Here is a 15160-nt window from a genome sequence, read left to right on the forward strand (position 1 = left end):
TGCCCTGCACGATCTTGTAATCCAGATTTTTTTTCACAATATCAACATGCTGTATATCGCCGGCGCTGGGTTAACCAGCATAGACCAGGCTACGGGAAACAGCGTGAAAAGCTACAAACAGTGTGAAATGCAAAAGGGTGTCTTTGCGTTGTCGCCATTTGGGCTACTGGCTGGACAAGCGAACAAACCGTTGATCCATCAATACACCATGAAAGAGACGCCTCTGAAGAAGCTTATTTTATCGGAAAAGGTATCTGCTATTGCTGTTTCTCTGGATTGGTTAGCGGTGGGCTCCCAATCTGGTCGTCTTCACATCTACAGTCTGCTTTCCGGCTCGCTAGTTGCAAGCCAGGACGCGCACTTCCAGGCTCTGACCCACTTGGCGTTTGCAGACGGAGGCGCAGCTTTGGTCTCTGCTGGTGCTGATGCTCGTGTGCTTATCTGGCGTGTCGCTGATCTTGTTGCTACGCAACGTGACGGTGCAATTGAAGCGGCCTATATTTTGACTGCTCATTCTTTGCCAATCACGGGCCTCGTTTTGAGCAAAACCGACATCCTACGCGATATCCGCTTATTTACATCGTCACTGGATGCTACGGTTTGCGTTTTTTCGCTATTTACTGGTCAATTGTTACACACATTCGTCGTAGACAAGCCTTTGACCGCCTTGGCAGTGGATCCCGCCGAGCGGGCTATTTATGTTGGTAGTGAGGACGGGGTAAGAACACTGCCATTGTATCGTCATTCTCAAGTAACCAGAAGACTCGAAGCTGTTGGTGGTGCTGGCGCTATTGTCAGTTTCGAAGGCGCAACACTGTTCGAATGCTCACAGGTCACGTCGCTGGCTCTGAGCCAGGATGCTACAAATTTATATGTCGGAGATAATGACGGTGTTGTTTCTAGTTGGGACGTCGGAACTGAACAGCTCGTGAAAAAGTACAAACCCGTCAAGGGTCCCATAACTGCTCTGGTAGTTGCGTCCCCTTCGAGTCAGTATGCAGAACTCCCCAGTCTGCAACGGGTCGTAGAAACCGAGATAGGTGATTGCGTTCTGCCTGCAGAACCTTTCGTTCCTAGCTTCAGTTTCGATTTAGACTGCGCAATGGACATCTTTTCCCACCAGGCGCAAACCGTGGTTACGGAGGAACCTTCAGAGGAGCTTGAGCAGCTCAGAGCCAAATCAAAACAGTATGACCAGCTGAAAAATATGTACGATGAACTATGGGCCCGCCATATCAGAAAATAAGTGTATCTAGTTGAAATTATTATGCATGCAAAGGCGTCACTTGGTGGAGTCGGTGACACGCGTGAATCCAAGGGAAATGCCGGCTTTCCGAAGGTTAAACTCTAGCTGGTTTTGCATGGCAGCAATATCTGGCACACCAGATGGTTCTAAAACGCCTTGCATGGTTCTGTGAAATCGGCCAACAAACCTTTGGGCCGTCTTGCGATCATTAGTGCAGGCGATCATAAGGGGCAGCCGCATATCAAGTGACAGCCCAGATAACTGTGACGAGGTGAACTGCAGCAGATCAAATAGTGAGTCGTCGGTAGCCAGATTGCAGAATGCGGGGACGGTTCGACTGGACAAAACCAATTGTCCTGGCAAGTCGCTGTGGTATGTGCGAATGTAAACGGGGGGCAGGCGGGCTAGCAGTGTGACAGTGTCAACATCGGTAATTTTGTACCGTTTGTCAAGATCTGAAAAAGCTTGTGGATCGGCTCTGGCCAAATTGACAAAGATCTGCTCCAGCGGATTCGTCAAAAGAGGCTCGATCTGTGATTTGAACAATTTGGCGGCGTCGTGCAGAACGCCATCCAGCAAGTGGACTACCGGGGGTGAGGCTTGAATCAAATTGGCATAATATTCTGCTCGCACCAAGGAATCCAGCACGTCGGCGCTTTTAAGCGGCCATATGGCAAACTCTGTTTTAAGGTTTCCAGACCTTGTCAGGAGGATGTTCAGAGCCATCAGCCTCGACTGCAGAACAGAACCACCAGAAAATAACGGCTCAAAGGGAATGAAATCTTGAAGCACCTTTAGTTGGTTCAGTCGTTCAGCAAGTTTCTCGACCTTTCCGACCGAGTGGAACGAGGGATCAGTGAGTAGAAACAACGCGGCCTGGATAAGGTTGGTAATTTCGATATTTTCTAGATCAGGCGAAGCAGCTTTTGCCAATTGGTCCAGCAACCCGCCTTGCAGTGTGGGCATTTGCAAACCTAACTCAAACATTTGCGGCGGAATGAATTGCAGAACCTCTTGCAGCGAACACTCCTCTAGCAGGATGGGCACCAGGCCCTCGGGCACCGCATCGACCCCGCTCGGGTCCGAGCTCACAAGATCAAGAATAGCGGGCATGTACTGTTTTGCAGCTGCATGCCGCTCCTCTGGATAGCTAGTCAACCGAGCTAACAGCGAGTTCAGTGATTCTTCATCGACGTTGGGCATTGATTAGTTAGATTAGATGCAGAAGCTGTCTAGCGAATATAGGCCCCTGGCGCCTCCCTAGCCGCGGAGACAGAATTAAGTGGCGCAGAAGTAAACAATTGAAGCGGGAATTTATTTCCAGACCTCGATTGCGTTGGTTTCACGTCGGCAAAAAATATAGTGCATATTTTCAGGGCCATTGGCAGCTGCAAAGCATGGCCTCAATCAGGCACACCCTCGCCAACCACCGGCAGATCAGGACAGGTGTCTCGGCAATTTCGGGCTAATTTGAGCCGTGTTTTGCGGCCCCAAGCCGAAGTACAAGAGCTCCATACAATCTAGATGGACTGATGATCTTGCCGCCAAGCAAATTCAGAGTTTTGCTATATTTTTTTGGTTGACTGCATCTGTTTCAGACCTCCCCGCTCACGTGACTTCGACCCTTGTCCTCTGCAAACCCAAGCTGGCTGCACAAACGAGTAGCATGCAGCAGGCTTTCTGACAAGAAGATCTTCTTTAGACCTACTATCACGGCCGGATCGCACCCGTAGCGCGTAATTGCAACCCCCTCCGTCCACCCGCTGAAATCGCTAGCCTCTCAAATTGCCTCTGCTAACACCTGCACCTCAGGTTGTGCCCTTGCCGCTTCAACCAGCACAGCTATGTACGTACCTATTAATAACACTATGATGCAACCTCCCATCTCCACCACTAATCTACTACCCTCCTTTGAGTTGTCCTCTCACTCTAGTGGTATTGTGGGTAAGTGCGTTTTATAGTAGTGTATTTCTGACGACTACACGTTTTTGCTCAGCTCAAGACACCACTATATTGTGCTCAAATTCTCGAGATTACTCTACGCCGCTCCGCTATCTGCCACTGCTTCAGCATCCGTCTCCTTCGGTCGAACCGTTTATTAGCACTCATTGATCAATCCCATCCTCTGATTTTTTCTACCGAATTGGACCTTTTCTCATGCAAAACGATAGACAATCGCAACAGAAATACCATAGACATGCTCAGTCGCCTTCCCGCGAGCCCTCCAGCGTGCGCACGCGGTCTGGTGCGAGCGTTCGAGTGGCCCATCGCCGCTCCCCGTCTGAGCTAACTCCTCTCGTGCAAGAAAAGCTCGCTCTCCAGCAACAAATCGAAATGCTACAAGCCCAGCAGCAACAAATGCTCGCCCAACAGCAATACGGAATGATGCCCGTCTATCCATCAATGCCTCCTCCTGGTATGATCCCAGCGTATCCTTATTTTCCGCAACATCAAATGCCTCCTGCGCCCAACCCCGGTCCGGCTAATTCCGCGTCGCCACCCCCGTCAGCTGGTGGCCACCAACGCCAGCGTTCTGGCCATCAACGCCGCCATTCCTTGCACGTGAGCGAGGCAAGACGAGCGGCTCATGTCGAGCAGCAGCGCCGTGATGGCCCGTCATCGTCTCCAAGCCCAAGTGCTTCTCCACACGGTGCAGACAACAACAGGTCGCCTCGTCGCATCGGCTCTCCTGGCCCAGCAGCAACTCCTCATTTCGAAGACAACCTGCATCCTCCTCCCCAGTCTCCACTGCGTCAGAGCCATCACATTAGAGCGGCTTCAACAGGATCCAACGCCTCCCCCACTCGAAATCAATTCACCTTCCCACCCAAGAATAACGTTAGCAGTGGTGCTCCTCCGTCAGGTGGCAACAGCTCCAATAATAATAGCCGACACGGCCGTTCAAATTCGACACACCGCCGTAACAACTCGCGTAACTTTGAAGGAAACTGGCGCCAGCCTCAGAACCAGGATAACCTGGTTGGTCCCTCGATCCCTCAGATGGACTTCTTAGCCCCGCCTGCCTTTGTCCCTGGACACAGAACCCGTGGCTCGTTCAACTCTGTGTCCTCGATTGCTGCTTTTACTGAAGGCAATACCGGTGGAAATGGTGGTAGTCTCAGCGGACGTAAATCGCTTTTCGCTCCCTACCTATCACAAGCCTCTATTCCCCAGCTGTTGGCCGATGGCTTGCTTGTTGCCGGAACTTTACGTGTGAATCGTAAAAACCGGTCAGATGCCTTTGTAACCACTGATGTTCTGGATGCTGATATCTTCATTTGTGGCTCGAAAGACCGCAACCGTGCTCTCGAAGGAGATCTGGTCGCTGTTGAGTTGCTTGATGTCAATGACGTTTGGGAGTCCAAGAAGGAAAAAGAAGAAAAGAAGCGCCGCCGCGACGCTAACGAAGATACTCTATTGGTTGAAACAGCGAATGGTGAGCTCCGTCGCAAGGGCTCTTTGAAACAGAGACCGACCCATAAACGCAATGACGATATGGAGGTCGAGGGCCAAACTCTTCTCCTCAAAGAGGAAGAGCAGGTCAGCGACCAGGCACGTCCCCTTTATGCAGGCCATGTTGTCGCCATCCTTGAGAGGCCCACAGGCCAACTGTTCAGTGGTACGCTCGGATTGCTGCGCCCATCTTCCCAGGCCACCAAGGAGCGCCAGCAACAGGAGCGCGCTGAGAAGGGTGAACCGCCGCTTGTTGAACCTCCGACCAAAGATAGACCCAAAATTGTATGGTTCAAGCCTACTGATAAATGTGTGCCTTTGATGGCGATTCCAACAGAGCAAGCACCAGATGATTTTGTCGAGAATCATCAGCATTATGCGGACAAGATATTTGTTGCTGCGATCAAACGTTGGCCTATTACCTCATTGCATCCCTTTGGCACACTGGTCGAACAATTAGGAGCTAGTGATGATGATGATGCTGTTGTAACTTCTGTGCTACGTGACAACAACTTTGGTTCCCACAAGTTCAGCGAGACTGCCCTTTCTTACACTGATGGACTTGCTAATGATCTTGCGGACTTCGATTCGAACTATAAAGAGCAGCGTCTCGCGTACAAGGATGCTGTTATCATCTCCCCTGTTCCCTCACTGTGTGAAAATTCCTTTTCTATTAGCAAGGAAAATGGCAAAACACACCTCGCTGTGCATGTTGTGGATCTGTCTCCGTTTGTGAGTGAAGGGTCCCCTCTTGATCGTGAGCTCAGACATAAATCTGCTGGTGTCTACATGAAGCAGCTCACTTCTCCTCTCATGCCTGATGAGCCGGCAGGCAAACTAGGCTACCAGGTTGGTCGTGCAACACCCTCCATCACAGTCCAATTTTCGCTCAACGATGAGTTCGAGGTCGTAGACACAAAGGTGGAGACTACTCTTGTTACCCCAAATGCAAGCGTCAAACTGTCGGATCTGGAGAAGCATGAGCTATTCGCTGATTTGGAAAAGATTACCCGTGTATTCCGCAGTTCTCGCCAGAGCGCTGGTTTGAGTCTAGACAGCATGCTGAAGGTACAGGTTCCTTGTGGGCCCGGTCTGTTTACCACGGCTGACGCTAGCTCCCTGGCATATGACGAGATGTGCTACAAAGTAAATGCAACAATTGCTCAGAAGCTCTTATCCAGCTACGCACCGCAGGCGCTTCTTTATCGCCAAGGTGATCCAGTTCTTGCCAAGCTTGAGGCCCTCTCGGCTGCTCTAGGAAATGCCGTTCCCAAGTTCGACACCCTTTCACCGGCAGCAATCAACTCTTCTATTGCCGCAATCGAGGACACCGATGTTCGTCACGCCGTTGAAATTGCGATGCTCAAGTGTCTTGCTCCTCAGCGCTACGCTATCTCTGGTCGGTGCGATCCACTTAGCTATTCCCATTACTGGCTGAATCTGCCTGCCTACACACACTTCACTAACCCTCTTCGCAGGTATGCTGATTTGGTTGTGCAGCGCCAGGTTCACGCAGTTCTGGAGGGCAACCGTCCTAATGCCGATGAGGAGCCTCGTCTTGCTGGCTTGGCTAGTGAATTGTCGTTCCGTCTCGACTGTGCCAAGAATGTGCAAGATCAAAGTATCCATCTCGACCTCAGCCGAAGAATCTCGGACATGGCCAAGGACGCAGGCTACATTTTGCGGACCGGCATCGTCGTGCAAGTCTACGAATCTGCATTTGATGTGGTTGTGCCCGAACTAAGCATCGAAAAGCGCATCCACGGCGATCAGCTTCCGCTTCTCAAGGCGGAGTTCCACAAAGCAACTCACCGCTTGGAACTATTCTGGGAACCGGACTGTGATGCGGCCACTTTTGCTCCTTCAGAGAATTCGACAAGCCTGACTGCCAAGCCAACTGCCGAGATCGCTGCTGCATCAAAGTATGATCTGGAAGCTGCAATCAAGACTCTCATCACCCGCGTAGAGGGGGGCGCGCATGTCCAGGAAATCTGCATGCTTCAGCGTGTACCCGTTCTTTTACGCGCAGACCATGCAATGCACACATTACCATCCATCACAATGCGCACTATTAATCCTTTCTATAAAGAAAAGTAGACGTTTTAGTCTTTAATTTGCTTCATCACTGCTATTTCAGGTCTGTTCGCCGGATCTGCGGTTTACTAAGTTCTCCACATTGTTTTGTTGTCTGCCGTTTTCAGCTAAACGGAAAGCAATGTTGTCGGATATTTTCCCTAACGCTCCTCAGCATATCAATCAGGAGCAGGTTGATAACAACACTATCTTGGTTTGGGCCAATGGTGAGTTCAAGATTGGCTTTCCCGCGAATATCCGCCGCTTCCTGGCGTATACCCGCAATGGTCCCTGGCTCAAGCCTTTCTGTGGGCCCAAGATGGAAGACGGCCGGGATATGTCTGCTGTGATTATGGAGACCAATGATGGCCGACATGTTGTGATTAATGCCGAGTGGTCGTTCAATTCATCCGAATCGCACATTCGCATGGAAGGCGACGGGTGGAAGATTGTCACCCAGACGCAGGTTGCGTCTTTCTACTTTACACTTTCGGAGGAATTTATGGGATTCAGAACAGAAGCGGTGCATTGTGAGCCGTGGGTCAATGACTTTGGCTATTGCACCTGGAACAGCTTGGGTGTCGATGTTGATCACCAGGGCGTAGTGAAAGCTGTTGATTCGCTCGCCCAGGCAAGTGCGCCTCCTCGTGTTGTGATTATTGATGACGGTTGGCAGGTGATTAGCCAGGATCGTCGCCTTGAATCTGTGTTTCCTCGCAAAGACAAGTTCCCTCAGGGCTTTCGAGGTGTTGTCGATGATCTGAAGAGCAGAGGCGTTGATAAGGTCTTTGTGTGGTCTTCAATCATTGGATATTGGGAAGGATTTGCGAATGATTTGGGGTTTGCTACTTGCACGATTCCGCGAAATGGAAACCAGTACCTTGTACCAAGTCCCGAAGGTGTTTACAATTACTACGAGACGTTTTTCAGTTATTTGAGTGACCAGGGTGTTTATGGTGTCAAGCTCGATACATTGAACGTTCTGGACGATATAAGTGATCAGGGTATTCGTCGAGCCATTCAGGACTCGTACATGAAAGCGGTCGAGTACAGCTCCAATAAGTATCGGATCAAAGTTATCTGGTCAATGGGAATGGTTCCCTATATATTCGACTGGTTTGCCAAGCGCCCTGAAACAACCAAGGGCCCGTTCAGAAACTCTGATGATTTCTTTCCGCAGATCATCGATAGCCATTTCTGGCACAACTACTGTAACATCTACAATTCCCAATTCACCCGCCAGTTTGGTCACTCCCTAGACTTTGACATGTTCCAAACTAAATTTACCGACCCCTCTCCGGGTGCTGAGAAAATGCCTTGGCTACATGCTGCTACCCGAGCAATTTCTGGTGGCCCCATTTATATCACCGATTACATTGGAGCACATGATCCTGACTTGATCAACTGCTTGGTATCGGATGGCAAGGCCTTAAGGTTCCCGAACTATCCTACTGTTGAAGACCCTTATCAGTGTTTTGATGATGATAGGCTGGTAGTGGCCCATAACCAGAACAGGTTTGGGCGGCTCTCTGCGTACTTGAACTTTACCAAGAATCCGCACTCCAGAAACATTGAGGTTCCTTCGGGTTATGTTAGTAGAGCTTGGAAAGCGAAATGGGTAGCCGATCGAGATGGTAAGGCCTCTATAGATGTGCAGTCGGGCGAGTGGGAACTTATTTCAACTGTTAAGATCGCGACAATTGGGAACAAGAGAATCGGATGCTTTGGTTTGATAGATAAGTTCGCAGGGCTAGCAGCTTTGAACTCTGTCCAGATCACCGACAATTGTCTTGAGATTTCCTGTCTTCCAGGTTCATTAGGTTTATACCTCCCTGATGGTCCACCCGAGAAAGCAGCAGTTGGCAATGACCTCTTGGATATCAAATTCGATGGAGTAATTGCCAATGTCGATGTCAAAAGCGAACAAACTTTACGCTTTTGGTTTTGAATAGCTGTGTATCCTCAGTGTGCTTATAAGGCTCATGGTAAATAGTCTTATAGACTTTTTATCTCATAGTTTTGCAGCATTGACGGAAAGCTTGCAAATTTGTTCAGGTCAAAAAACTATTTTGAGAGTTGATATATCATATGTACACAGCAGCCCCATCAAGCATTATCCGATATAGTCTAGTGGCTAGGACATCACGCTCTCACCGTGAAGGCCAGGGTTCAATTCCCTGTATCGGAGTTTTCTTTTTTCATTTTTTTTTAGCTCCTGGGGATCGTTTAATTCTGTTCATCTTGTTTGGTTTTTCAAATGCATTTACTTGGACAAAGCTTCAAAAAGTTCGATTTACATTTTGACTTGACATGGATGGACCCTAGACGGAAGGAACCGCCTGAGGCGAAATCTTTTAACCAGGCTCGAAGACAACTCCTTTGATAGTCCGAGATATGATACTAATGAAAGGATATCTGTTTTCTGTCTATTAGTCGGTTTGCACTTGTGTGGGCTTCAGCGTTGGTGCTCACCAAGCTGTCCCGATTCCATTTCTGAGAGCGGTAATTCGTAGTTCTCCCTTTTGGTGGTTTTGATTCAGCTATCAATATATTATTTTATCAGATTGTCACGGATTTAATTAGTGCCTTAACTCGTTGAGCCAACGATCAAGTTCCGTCTCTGTCAAACCTCAACGGGTTCCGGTATGGACAAAGGCGTGCGTTACGCTGTTGATAGTCAATTGAGCTGGAAACATTAACTTTTTGTCTCTGTCGGTACTTTTTTTACTTACAGAACGTAGCCGAATTTGGTCTTTATAGCTCTACTTACTTTACCCCACAAGGATGATAAGAAGTTCTCAAGTGATATCACTACGTTTAAATCCAACCTCTATTTCGAATTTATACTTTGTGAGTATGTACAATAAATCGCGTGCTTTGTCAATAATTATCCGATATAGTCTAGTGGCTAGGACATCACGCTCTCACCGTGAAGGCCAGGGTTCAATTCCCTGTATCGGAGTTTCTTTTTGCCCTTGGAACATTTTCGCCCTTTCAATATGTTTTTGTTTGGGGATTGTTTGAGAGCACTCCATGCAAATCTGGAGTTTTTCGCAATTTGGGCTACCAATACGTGGAAAGATTTGGTCGAGCATTTTGTTGATTATCATTATAGAATAATTTGCGGCCCATTCGTTGCGTTATTAATCTACAGTGCGCTAACCTCCTAGGCGCTGGTTGTGCTATCTTCGAGGCGTTATAATATACTGAGGTAGCCAGCATCCAAGTATATTGGCATAGACGATCTTAGAGCAACAACTATCCGATATAGTCTAGTGGCTAGGACATCACGCTCTCACCGTGAAGGCCAGGGTTCAATTCCCTGTATCGGAGTTTCTTTTTTCTGCAAGTTTTTTTTGGCCGGCATATAAATTCAATGCGTTTCAATTTGTTTCAATTCGTTTGAACCTGTTCGAATTTGACCTTATGGGACAGTATTGCGGTAAAAGTGTCTTTGCCATTCATGTGCCTGCCAATGCTCGACCCTAAGTAATCAACCTAACAATGCCGTCTCCAAAGATTGCACCTAGCATTTTGTCCGGGGATTTTGCCAACCTGGGTCGCGACTGCCAAAAAATGGTTGCCAACGGTCCTGAGTGGCTTCATGTCGACGTCATGGACGGCCATTTCGTCCCCAACATCTCATTTGGCCCTATGGTCGTCGAAGCAGTCCGGCGGTCGGTCCCCCGGGAACAGGTTATGCTTGATTGCCACATGATGGTTTCCAACCCCAAGAAATGGGTTGAGCCTATTGCCAAGGCAGGTGGAGATCAGTACACGTTCCACTTTGAGGCTGCGGACGATGTTCAGGGCACTATTGACTTGATTCGAAAGCATGGTATGAGAGTTGGGCTGGCTATAAAACCCAAGACCGACATCAAAGAGGCATTCCCCTATATCAACAAGGTCGACATGGTTCTTGTTATGACGGTTGAGCCTGGTTTTGGAGGCCAGAAGTTCATGCCTGACATGATGCCCAAGGTCGAGGCGATCCGGGCCAAGAGCGCAGAGATTGATCTTCAGGTCGACGGCGGGCTCGGGCCGGAGAACGTCGAGTTAGCTGCCAAGGCCGGTGCCAATGTGATTGTTGCCGGTACTAGCGTCTACAAAAGCGCAGATCCCAAGTCGACCATTGCCAAGTTGCGAGAAAGCGTGACCATTTGCCAGTGCCATCACCACTAAGCAAGCAAAGTAAGATGCGTTCCCATAGCTGCAGTAAACAAACCACTTTATAAAGAAAGCCTGTATGGGTTCGAATGCAAAATGCAGACGGTTGGATCTCCACGTTTGCTAAAATTAGGTTCTGGAGCTAAATACGTCCCCGCCAACCGCTTTTGCCCCTCCTTTCACGTGAGAAGTGCGCCGACCTAGGCGAGTCATCCCGAGACGCAGATATCTGCAAGGCGGCCCTCGCAGCCTACTTGAAGCAGGTTTCGTCGAAATCTGAGTCAGACGTGGAACTTCTCTAGAACAGCGGATATTTCTTAGGAGACTTTGAAGACCGAAAGGTGAAGGCGGCTGACCCGTTTATAAGTTTTGTTTCTGGAAGCCCCCTCCGCCTGCGCCAATGCCCGTGCCGAAATTAAACCTATCAATTTTTTCAAGCTCCAGCAGCACGAGCCGCCTATGTTCTACAAAGGAGCAGCGGGACGAATCCGCACCGCCATCTCCTCAAACAGCGTCTCCAGATAGGGCGTCTGGTTCTGCACAGGATATACCTTCGATCCAGCTGTCAGAATGCGAAGACCTGCCGATTATGCCGACGGCGTCCTCACAGAGCGTCCAGTCATGCAGAGGTGACGATTCGAGGGGAACGCCTGAATCAGTATGTGGGATACGCCGTTCTCATACTATTACAGCACTGCCGCGCCGCTATGAGACGCCGAGCCGATTTTCCAAACCGGGTAATCCCATTGACGGCACCGAGCTCTCTGACGAAAGGGACATTTACGAGTATTTTCAGCAGTTCATCAAGCAGTACAATCCAAGCGACGTACTAGTGTACGGACGTACCCGCAGAGAGGCTGTTCAGCAGTACGGCCATCTCCGTCACTTCTGGCTCATAGAGCTGTGGATGAACGTTGGCTACCGCTGCTTGTTGAAGACGAACACATACGCCAGCCCAGAGGCTCGATCACTGGCAGATAAGCCCGGAGCACACCTGATGCACATCACTGGCCTTAACTCCAATCAGAACGCTTGGATCATTGCGAGCGACTATCCCACTGCCACGGTCCATGCCTACAGAAACAAAAATCTATGGCCCAGGCACGTACAACACCCGCAGCAATTCAGCGGCCCTGAAAACTTCACTTGTATGGAGAGGGAATCCTACTTACCTTTCCCGCACGCGGATAACACATTCGATGTCATTAATTCGCGCTCGTTGGGATACCTTATCGCTCCCGAAGATCTCGACACTTTGTTTGCAGAGCTTTACCGGATAACCAAGCCTGGAGGCGCTGTGGAACTATTTTCTCGGCTGCGAGATCTTTCCACGTTGCACTGCTTTGGGCTGTCTACGGAAGACTTTGTGGAATACGAGGCCAAGTGGAAGGCGGCAGTTCGACGCTCGCCTTTCCAAAGTGTCAAAAGAGCCCGAATCGCTCTTCCGCAGTGCTGGGGAAGTGACATTTGCTATGTTTCGGAGCTGATCCTCCTGTATTATCGCATTTTGAATATGCAACTTCGCCAAACCCCGCCGGGATCTTGCCCAGACACGGTGCTGGAAGAACTCGTCAAGCTCGAGAAACCTACAGAAAACATTACAGAGCCTGTTACGGTTGATCTATATATATTACAGAAACTTTAGTCCGTTTCTACCTCTCATTTATCTCATCTCTTTCGATTTCCATAATCTCCCAACTTTGAATTTTTTTGTCAGAAAAATTGTCTTTGGAGTTTGATGCTGCGAACGACTTTAAGGCGGTGTGTCGGGTGCCGCATGTACACTGCGTCGCCGGGCACTAGTGCCTCGGAGACCAAAAATGGCCCAGCATTGTCTGAGGAAGTTGAGGACGCACCTCCAAAGACCTTCGCCCAGATCTTGGAAGAAATGGGAAAACGGAAAAAAGCTTCAGAAGCCCGCTTCAATTTCCCTTTGAGTATTTTATACGAGGGACGCCATGGATCTGTTCACTATGGTTCTGTTTCCGCAAGTGACATCAGAAAACCCATTTCTATAGGCGATCTGCTGTTATTGGCCTCGGGGCCCGTCATGGTGGTTAGCAGAAAAAGCCGTCAAGATGGTAAACTTATTGTCGCGAATGCGGTAGGAATCACTCGTGAGATTGGTATATCTACAGTAGAGGCCCGATTGGGCTCGCTGATTCGCCCCTCATCCATCGGTAACCGTTCATTGTACGATCCCGAGGGCGGAAGAGTGAGCCCGGAAGTTCACAATTTGTTGGCTGTGGAACTGCGAAATTTCTACAACCGGGCGGCAGCTAAGAGCAGTTCTATCCAGGACAAAGTTGGTGATATTTTGCGTCTCCTACAAAGCGAAGATCAGCCCCGAACAATGGCCTTTTTCGACTTTGTCGCTCTAGTCGACCGCATTGACCTCTCCACCTGCGATGCAATAGAATACCCGAGTGACTACCTGAAGGTTGCCACGCCTCGTCTTACCCCGGAGTCGATTTATGCTGTTCGTATGGCTCTAGAGCACTATACGTTGGCAAACAAACATGTTTTGGAGTTTTCTTACCTGGGTGCCTACTGCCTGACGGTTCTTCCTAGAAAGATTGAAGCACGAAACGTCCGAATTCTTACTGCACCGACAATTGCTTCCTCTTCGGATACGACTTTCCCCAGATCACAACTTGAATATTGCAAAGACTATGCCCTGGGTAACCTCAGTACTTCCAACCCCAGCTCGGACGGGTTGGCCCTGGAGATTATTCGCAAACATCCGGATTTTGCAAAAAAAAATCTATCGCAAGGTTCAGCTGCTGAGATGGTTAATCGCTATGGTATGCTTAATTCTAATGGACCTTATCTTGACAAGTATGCCCATCACTGGATGGGCTCACCACCCGTCAAACCAGGAACGAGTTATGATCAAGACATCTTTCAAAAAATCAGATCAGAGCATGATGAACCCGTTTACTGCATCGACTCTGCTACTGCACATGAAATCGACGATGGAATTTCGATTTCCAAAATAGGCGACACGGCTGTCGTTGGCGTACATATTGCCGATCCAACCTCTGCGTTTGGCCCAGACCTAGCCGCGTCTGTATTCAAGAAGCCGACAACTGTGTATTTGCCAACAGGACCTTTATTCATGATGGACGAGTCAGTATCGGAAGCGTTTAGTTTGAAGCCGGGCGCACGTCGTCGCGCGCTCTCGGTGTTTACAACTTACGATCTTGAAACTGGACGAAGAATTGGAACCCAAATTAAGCACTCTATTCTATCCAATGTCGTGACGAAAACGTATACTCAGGTGGATGATGAGTTAGCGGATGGGCATACAGGAGACCTCAAGACTCTTTCAGATCTGGCATCCAAGCTTGAGGCTTCTCGATTCGCAAATGGCGCTTTTTCTTTCAGATTTGGCGGGACTCCGTCGGTATCTGTTGAATCTGATGGTATCCATCTTGCTCCCCAGTTGAACTCCTCAAATTCCTTGGCTACGCGACTAGTAACGGAGATGATGATTCAGGCCAACTGTTCTGTCGCAGAGTTTACAGCAGAACGGAAGCTACCAAACGTGTACCGGTCGCAAACCCTTGAATTTTGGACGGCTTCGGAAAAGCTGGAATTCGAGAACGCGGTCGCAGCTCACACTCCTCTAGGATTCAAATTCCGCGCCAACATCCCGCGGGCCCGCCTCAGTACAGGCATTTCTAGTCATGCCGCTTTAGGAGTCCCGCTATATTCCCATTTCACGTCACCTTTACGTCGTGGACAAGATATTTTGACCCACTTGTCTGTGGCGCATCATCTAGCGGGCCACGGAACTCCATTCGACCACGCCAAGCTGGGAGGTATGCTTCCGTGGATAGAAACTGCCCAGCTCCAAGCCAAACAATGCCAAAACGTCGCACTTCGATATTGGATTCTCAAGGCTCTCATGGACAGGGTTGGGGAGACGGTCAGAGGTACAATCTGCGAAGTACACCCAGACTTTGTGATGGTTTACCTTCCGGACTACGGTGTACGTGCCCGCGCCGATTTCAAGGGCCAAATCGACCAGGACGTTGTCGGAAAAATTACAGAAGTCGACGCAGTTGGCAACTGGTGTAATATCTGTATATAGCCATGCCTCAGCCAGCTCAGACGGCACGCTGAGGCAATTTTCTAATTATTCCACAATTTCACTAAATTAAAATACATGTTCCACAACTTCTTGCCCGTTCCACTCCTCCCATCCGTTTCTACTGT

General features: G+C 49.2%; 7 protein-coding genes across 7 annotated transcripts; 6 read left to right on the forward strand and 1 right to left on the reverse strand.

Moving 5' to 3' along the window:
- Nucleotides 1-46: 46 nt before the first annotated feature.
- Nucleotides 47-1246, forward strand: B9G98_04399 (Pre-rRNA-processing protein IPI3; the record flags this gene model as incomplete). The annotated part of the gene is made up of 1 exon (XM_024810956.1): nucleotides 47-1246. The coding sequence occupies one exon, from the start codon at nucleotides 47-49 to the stop codon at nucleotides 1244-1246; it is 1200 nt and encodes a 399-aa protein (XP_024666724.1).
- Nucleotides 1247-1282: 36 nt separating this feature from the next.
- Nucleotides 1283-2449, reverse strand: B9G98_04400 (hypothetical protein; the record flags this gene model as incomplete). Its single annotated transcript, XM_024810957.1, has 1 exon — nucleotides 1283-2449. The coding sequence occupies one exon, from the start codon at nucleotides 2447-2449 to the stop codon at nucleotides 1283-1285; it is 1167 nt and encodes a 388-aa protein (XP_024666725.1).
- Nucleotides 2450-3403: 954 nt separating this feature from the next.
- Nucleotides 3404-6796, forward strand: B9G98_04401 (Virulence protein SSD1; the record flags this gene model as incomplete). The annotated part of the gene is made up of 1 exon (XM_024810958.1): nucleotides 3404-6796. The coding sequence occupies one exon, from the start codon at nucleotides 3404-3406 to the stop codon at nucleotides 6794-6796; it is 3393 nt and encodes a 1130-aa protein (XP_024666726.1).
- A 118-nt stretch (nucleotides 6797-6914) lies between these two features.
- On the forward strand, nucleotides 6915-8720 carry B9G98_04402 (putative galactinol--sucrose galactosyltransferase 6; the record flags this gene model as incomplete). The annotated part of the gene is made up of 1 exon (XM_024810959.1): nucleotides 6915-8720. One exon carries the CDS (start codon nucleotides 6915-6917, stop codon nucleotides 8718-8720), a length of 1806 nt encoding a protein of 601 aa, XP_024666727.1.
- A 1556-nt stretch (nucleotides 8721-10276) lies between these two features.
- Nucleotides 10277-10954, forward strand: B9G98_04403 (Ribulose-phosphate 3-epimerase; the record flags this gene model as incomplete). The annotated part of the gene is made up of 1 exon (XM_024810960.1): nucleotides 10277-10954. One exon carries the CDS (start codon nucleotides 10277-10279, stop codon nucleotides 10952-10954), a length of 678 nt encoding a protein of 225 aa, XP_024666728.1.
- Nucleotides 10955-11339: 385 nt separating this feature from the next.
- B9G98_04404 (hypothetical protein) lies at nucleotides 11340-12584 on the forward strand (the record flags this gene model as incomplete). The annotated part of the gene is made up of 1 exon (XM_024810961.1): nucleotides 11340-12584. One exon carries the CDS (start codon nucleotides 11340-11342, stop codon nucleotides 12582-12584), a length of 1245 nt encoding a protein of 414 aa, XP_024666729.1.
- Nucleotides 12585-12677: 93 nt separating this feature from the next.
- On the forward strand, nucleotides 12678-15035 carry B9G98_04405 (hypothetical protein; the record flags this gene model as incomplete). Its single annotated transcript, XM_024810962.1, has 1 exon — nucleotides 12678-15035. The coding sequence occupies one exon, from the start codon at nucleotides 12678-12680 to the stop codon at nucleotides 15033-15035; it is 2358 nt and encodes a 785-aa protein (XP_024666730.1).
- Between the last annotated feature and the right edge of the window lie 125 nt (nucleotides 15036-15160).

Source organism: Wickerhamiella sorbophila (assembly GCF_002251995.1).
Source record: "Wickerhamiella sorbophila strain DS02 chromosome Unknown contig2, whole genome shotgun sequence".
Classification (NCBI taxonomy): domain Eukaryota; kingdom Fungi; phylum Ascomycota; class Dipodascomycetes; order Dipodascales; family Trichomonascaceae; genus Wickerhamiella; species Wickerhamiella sorbophila.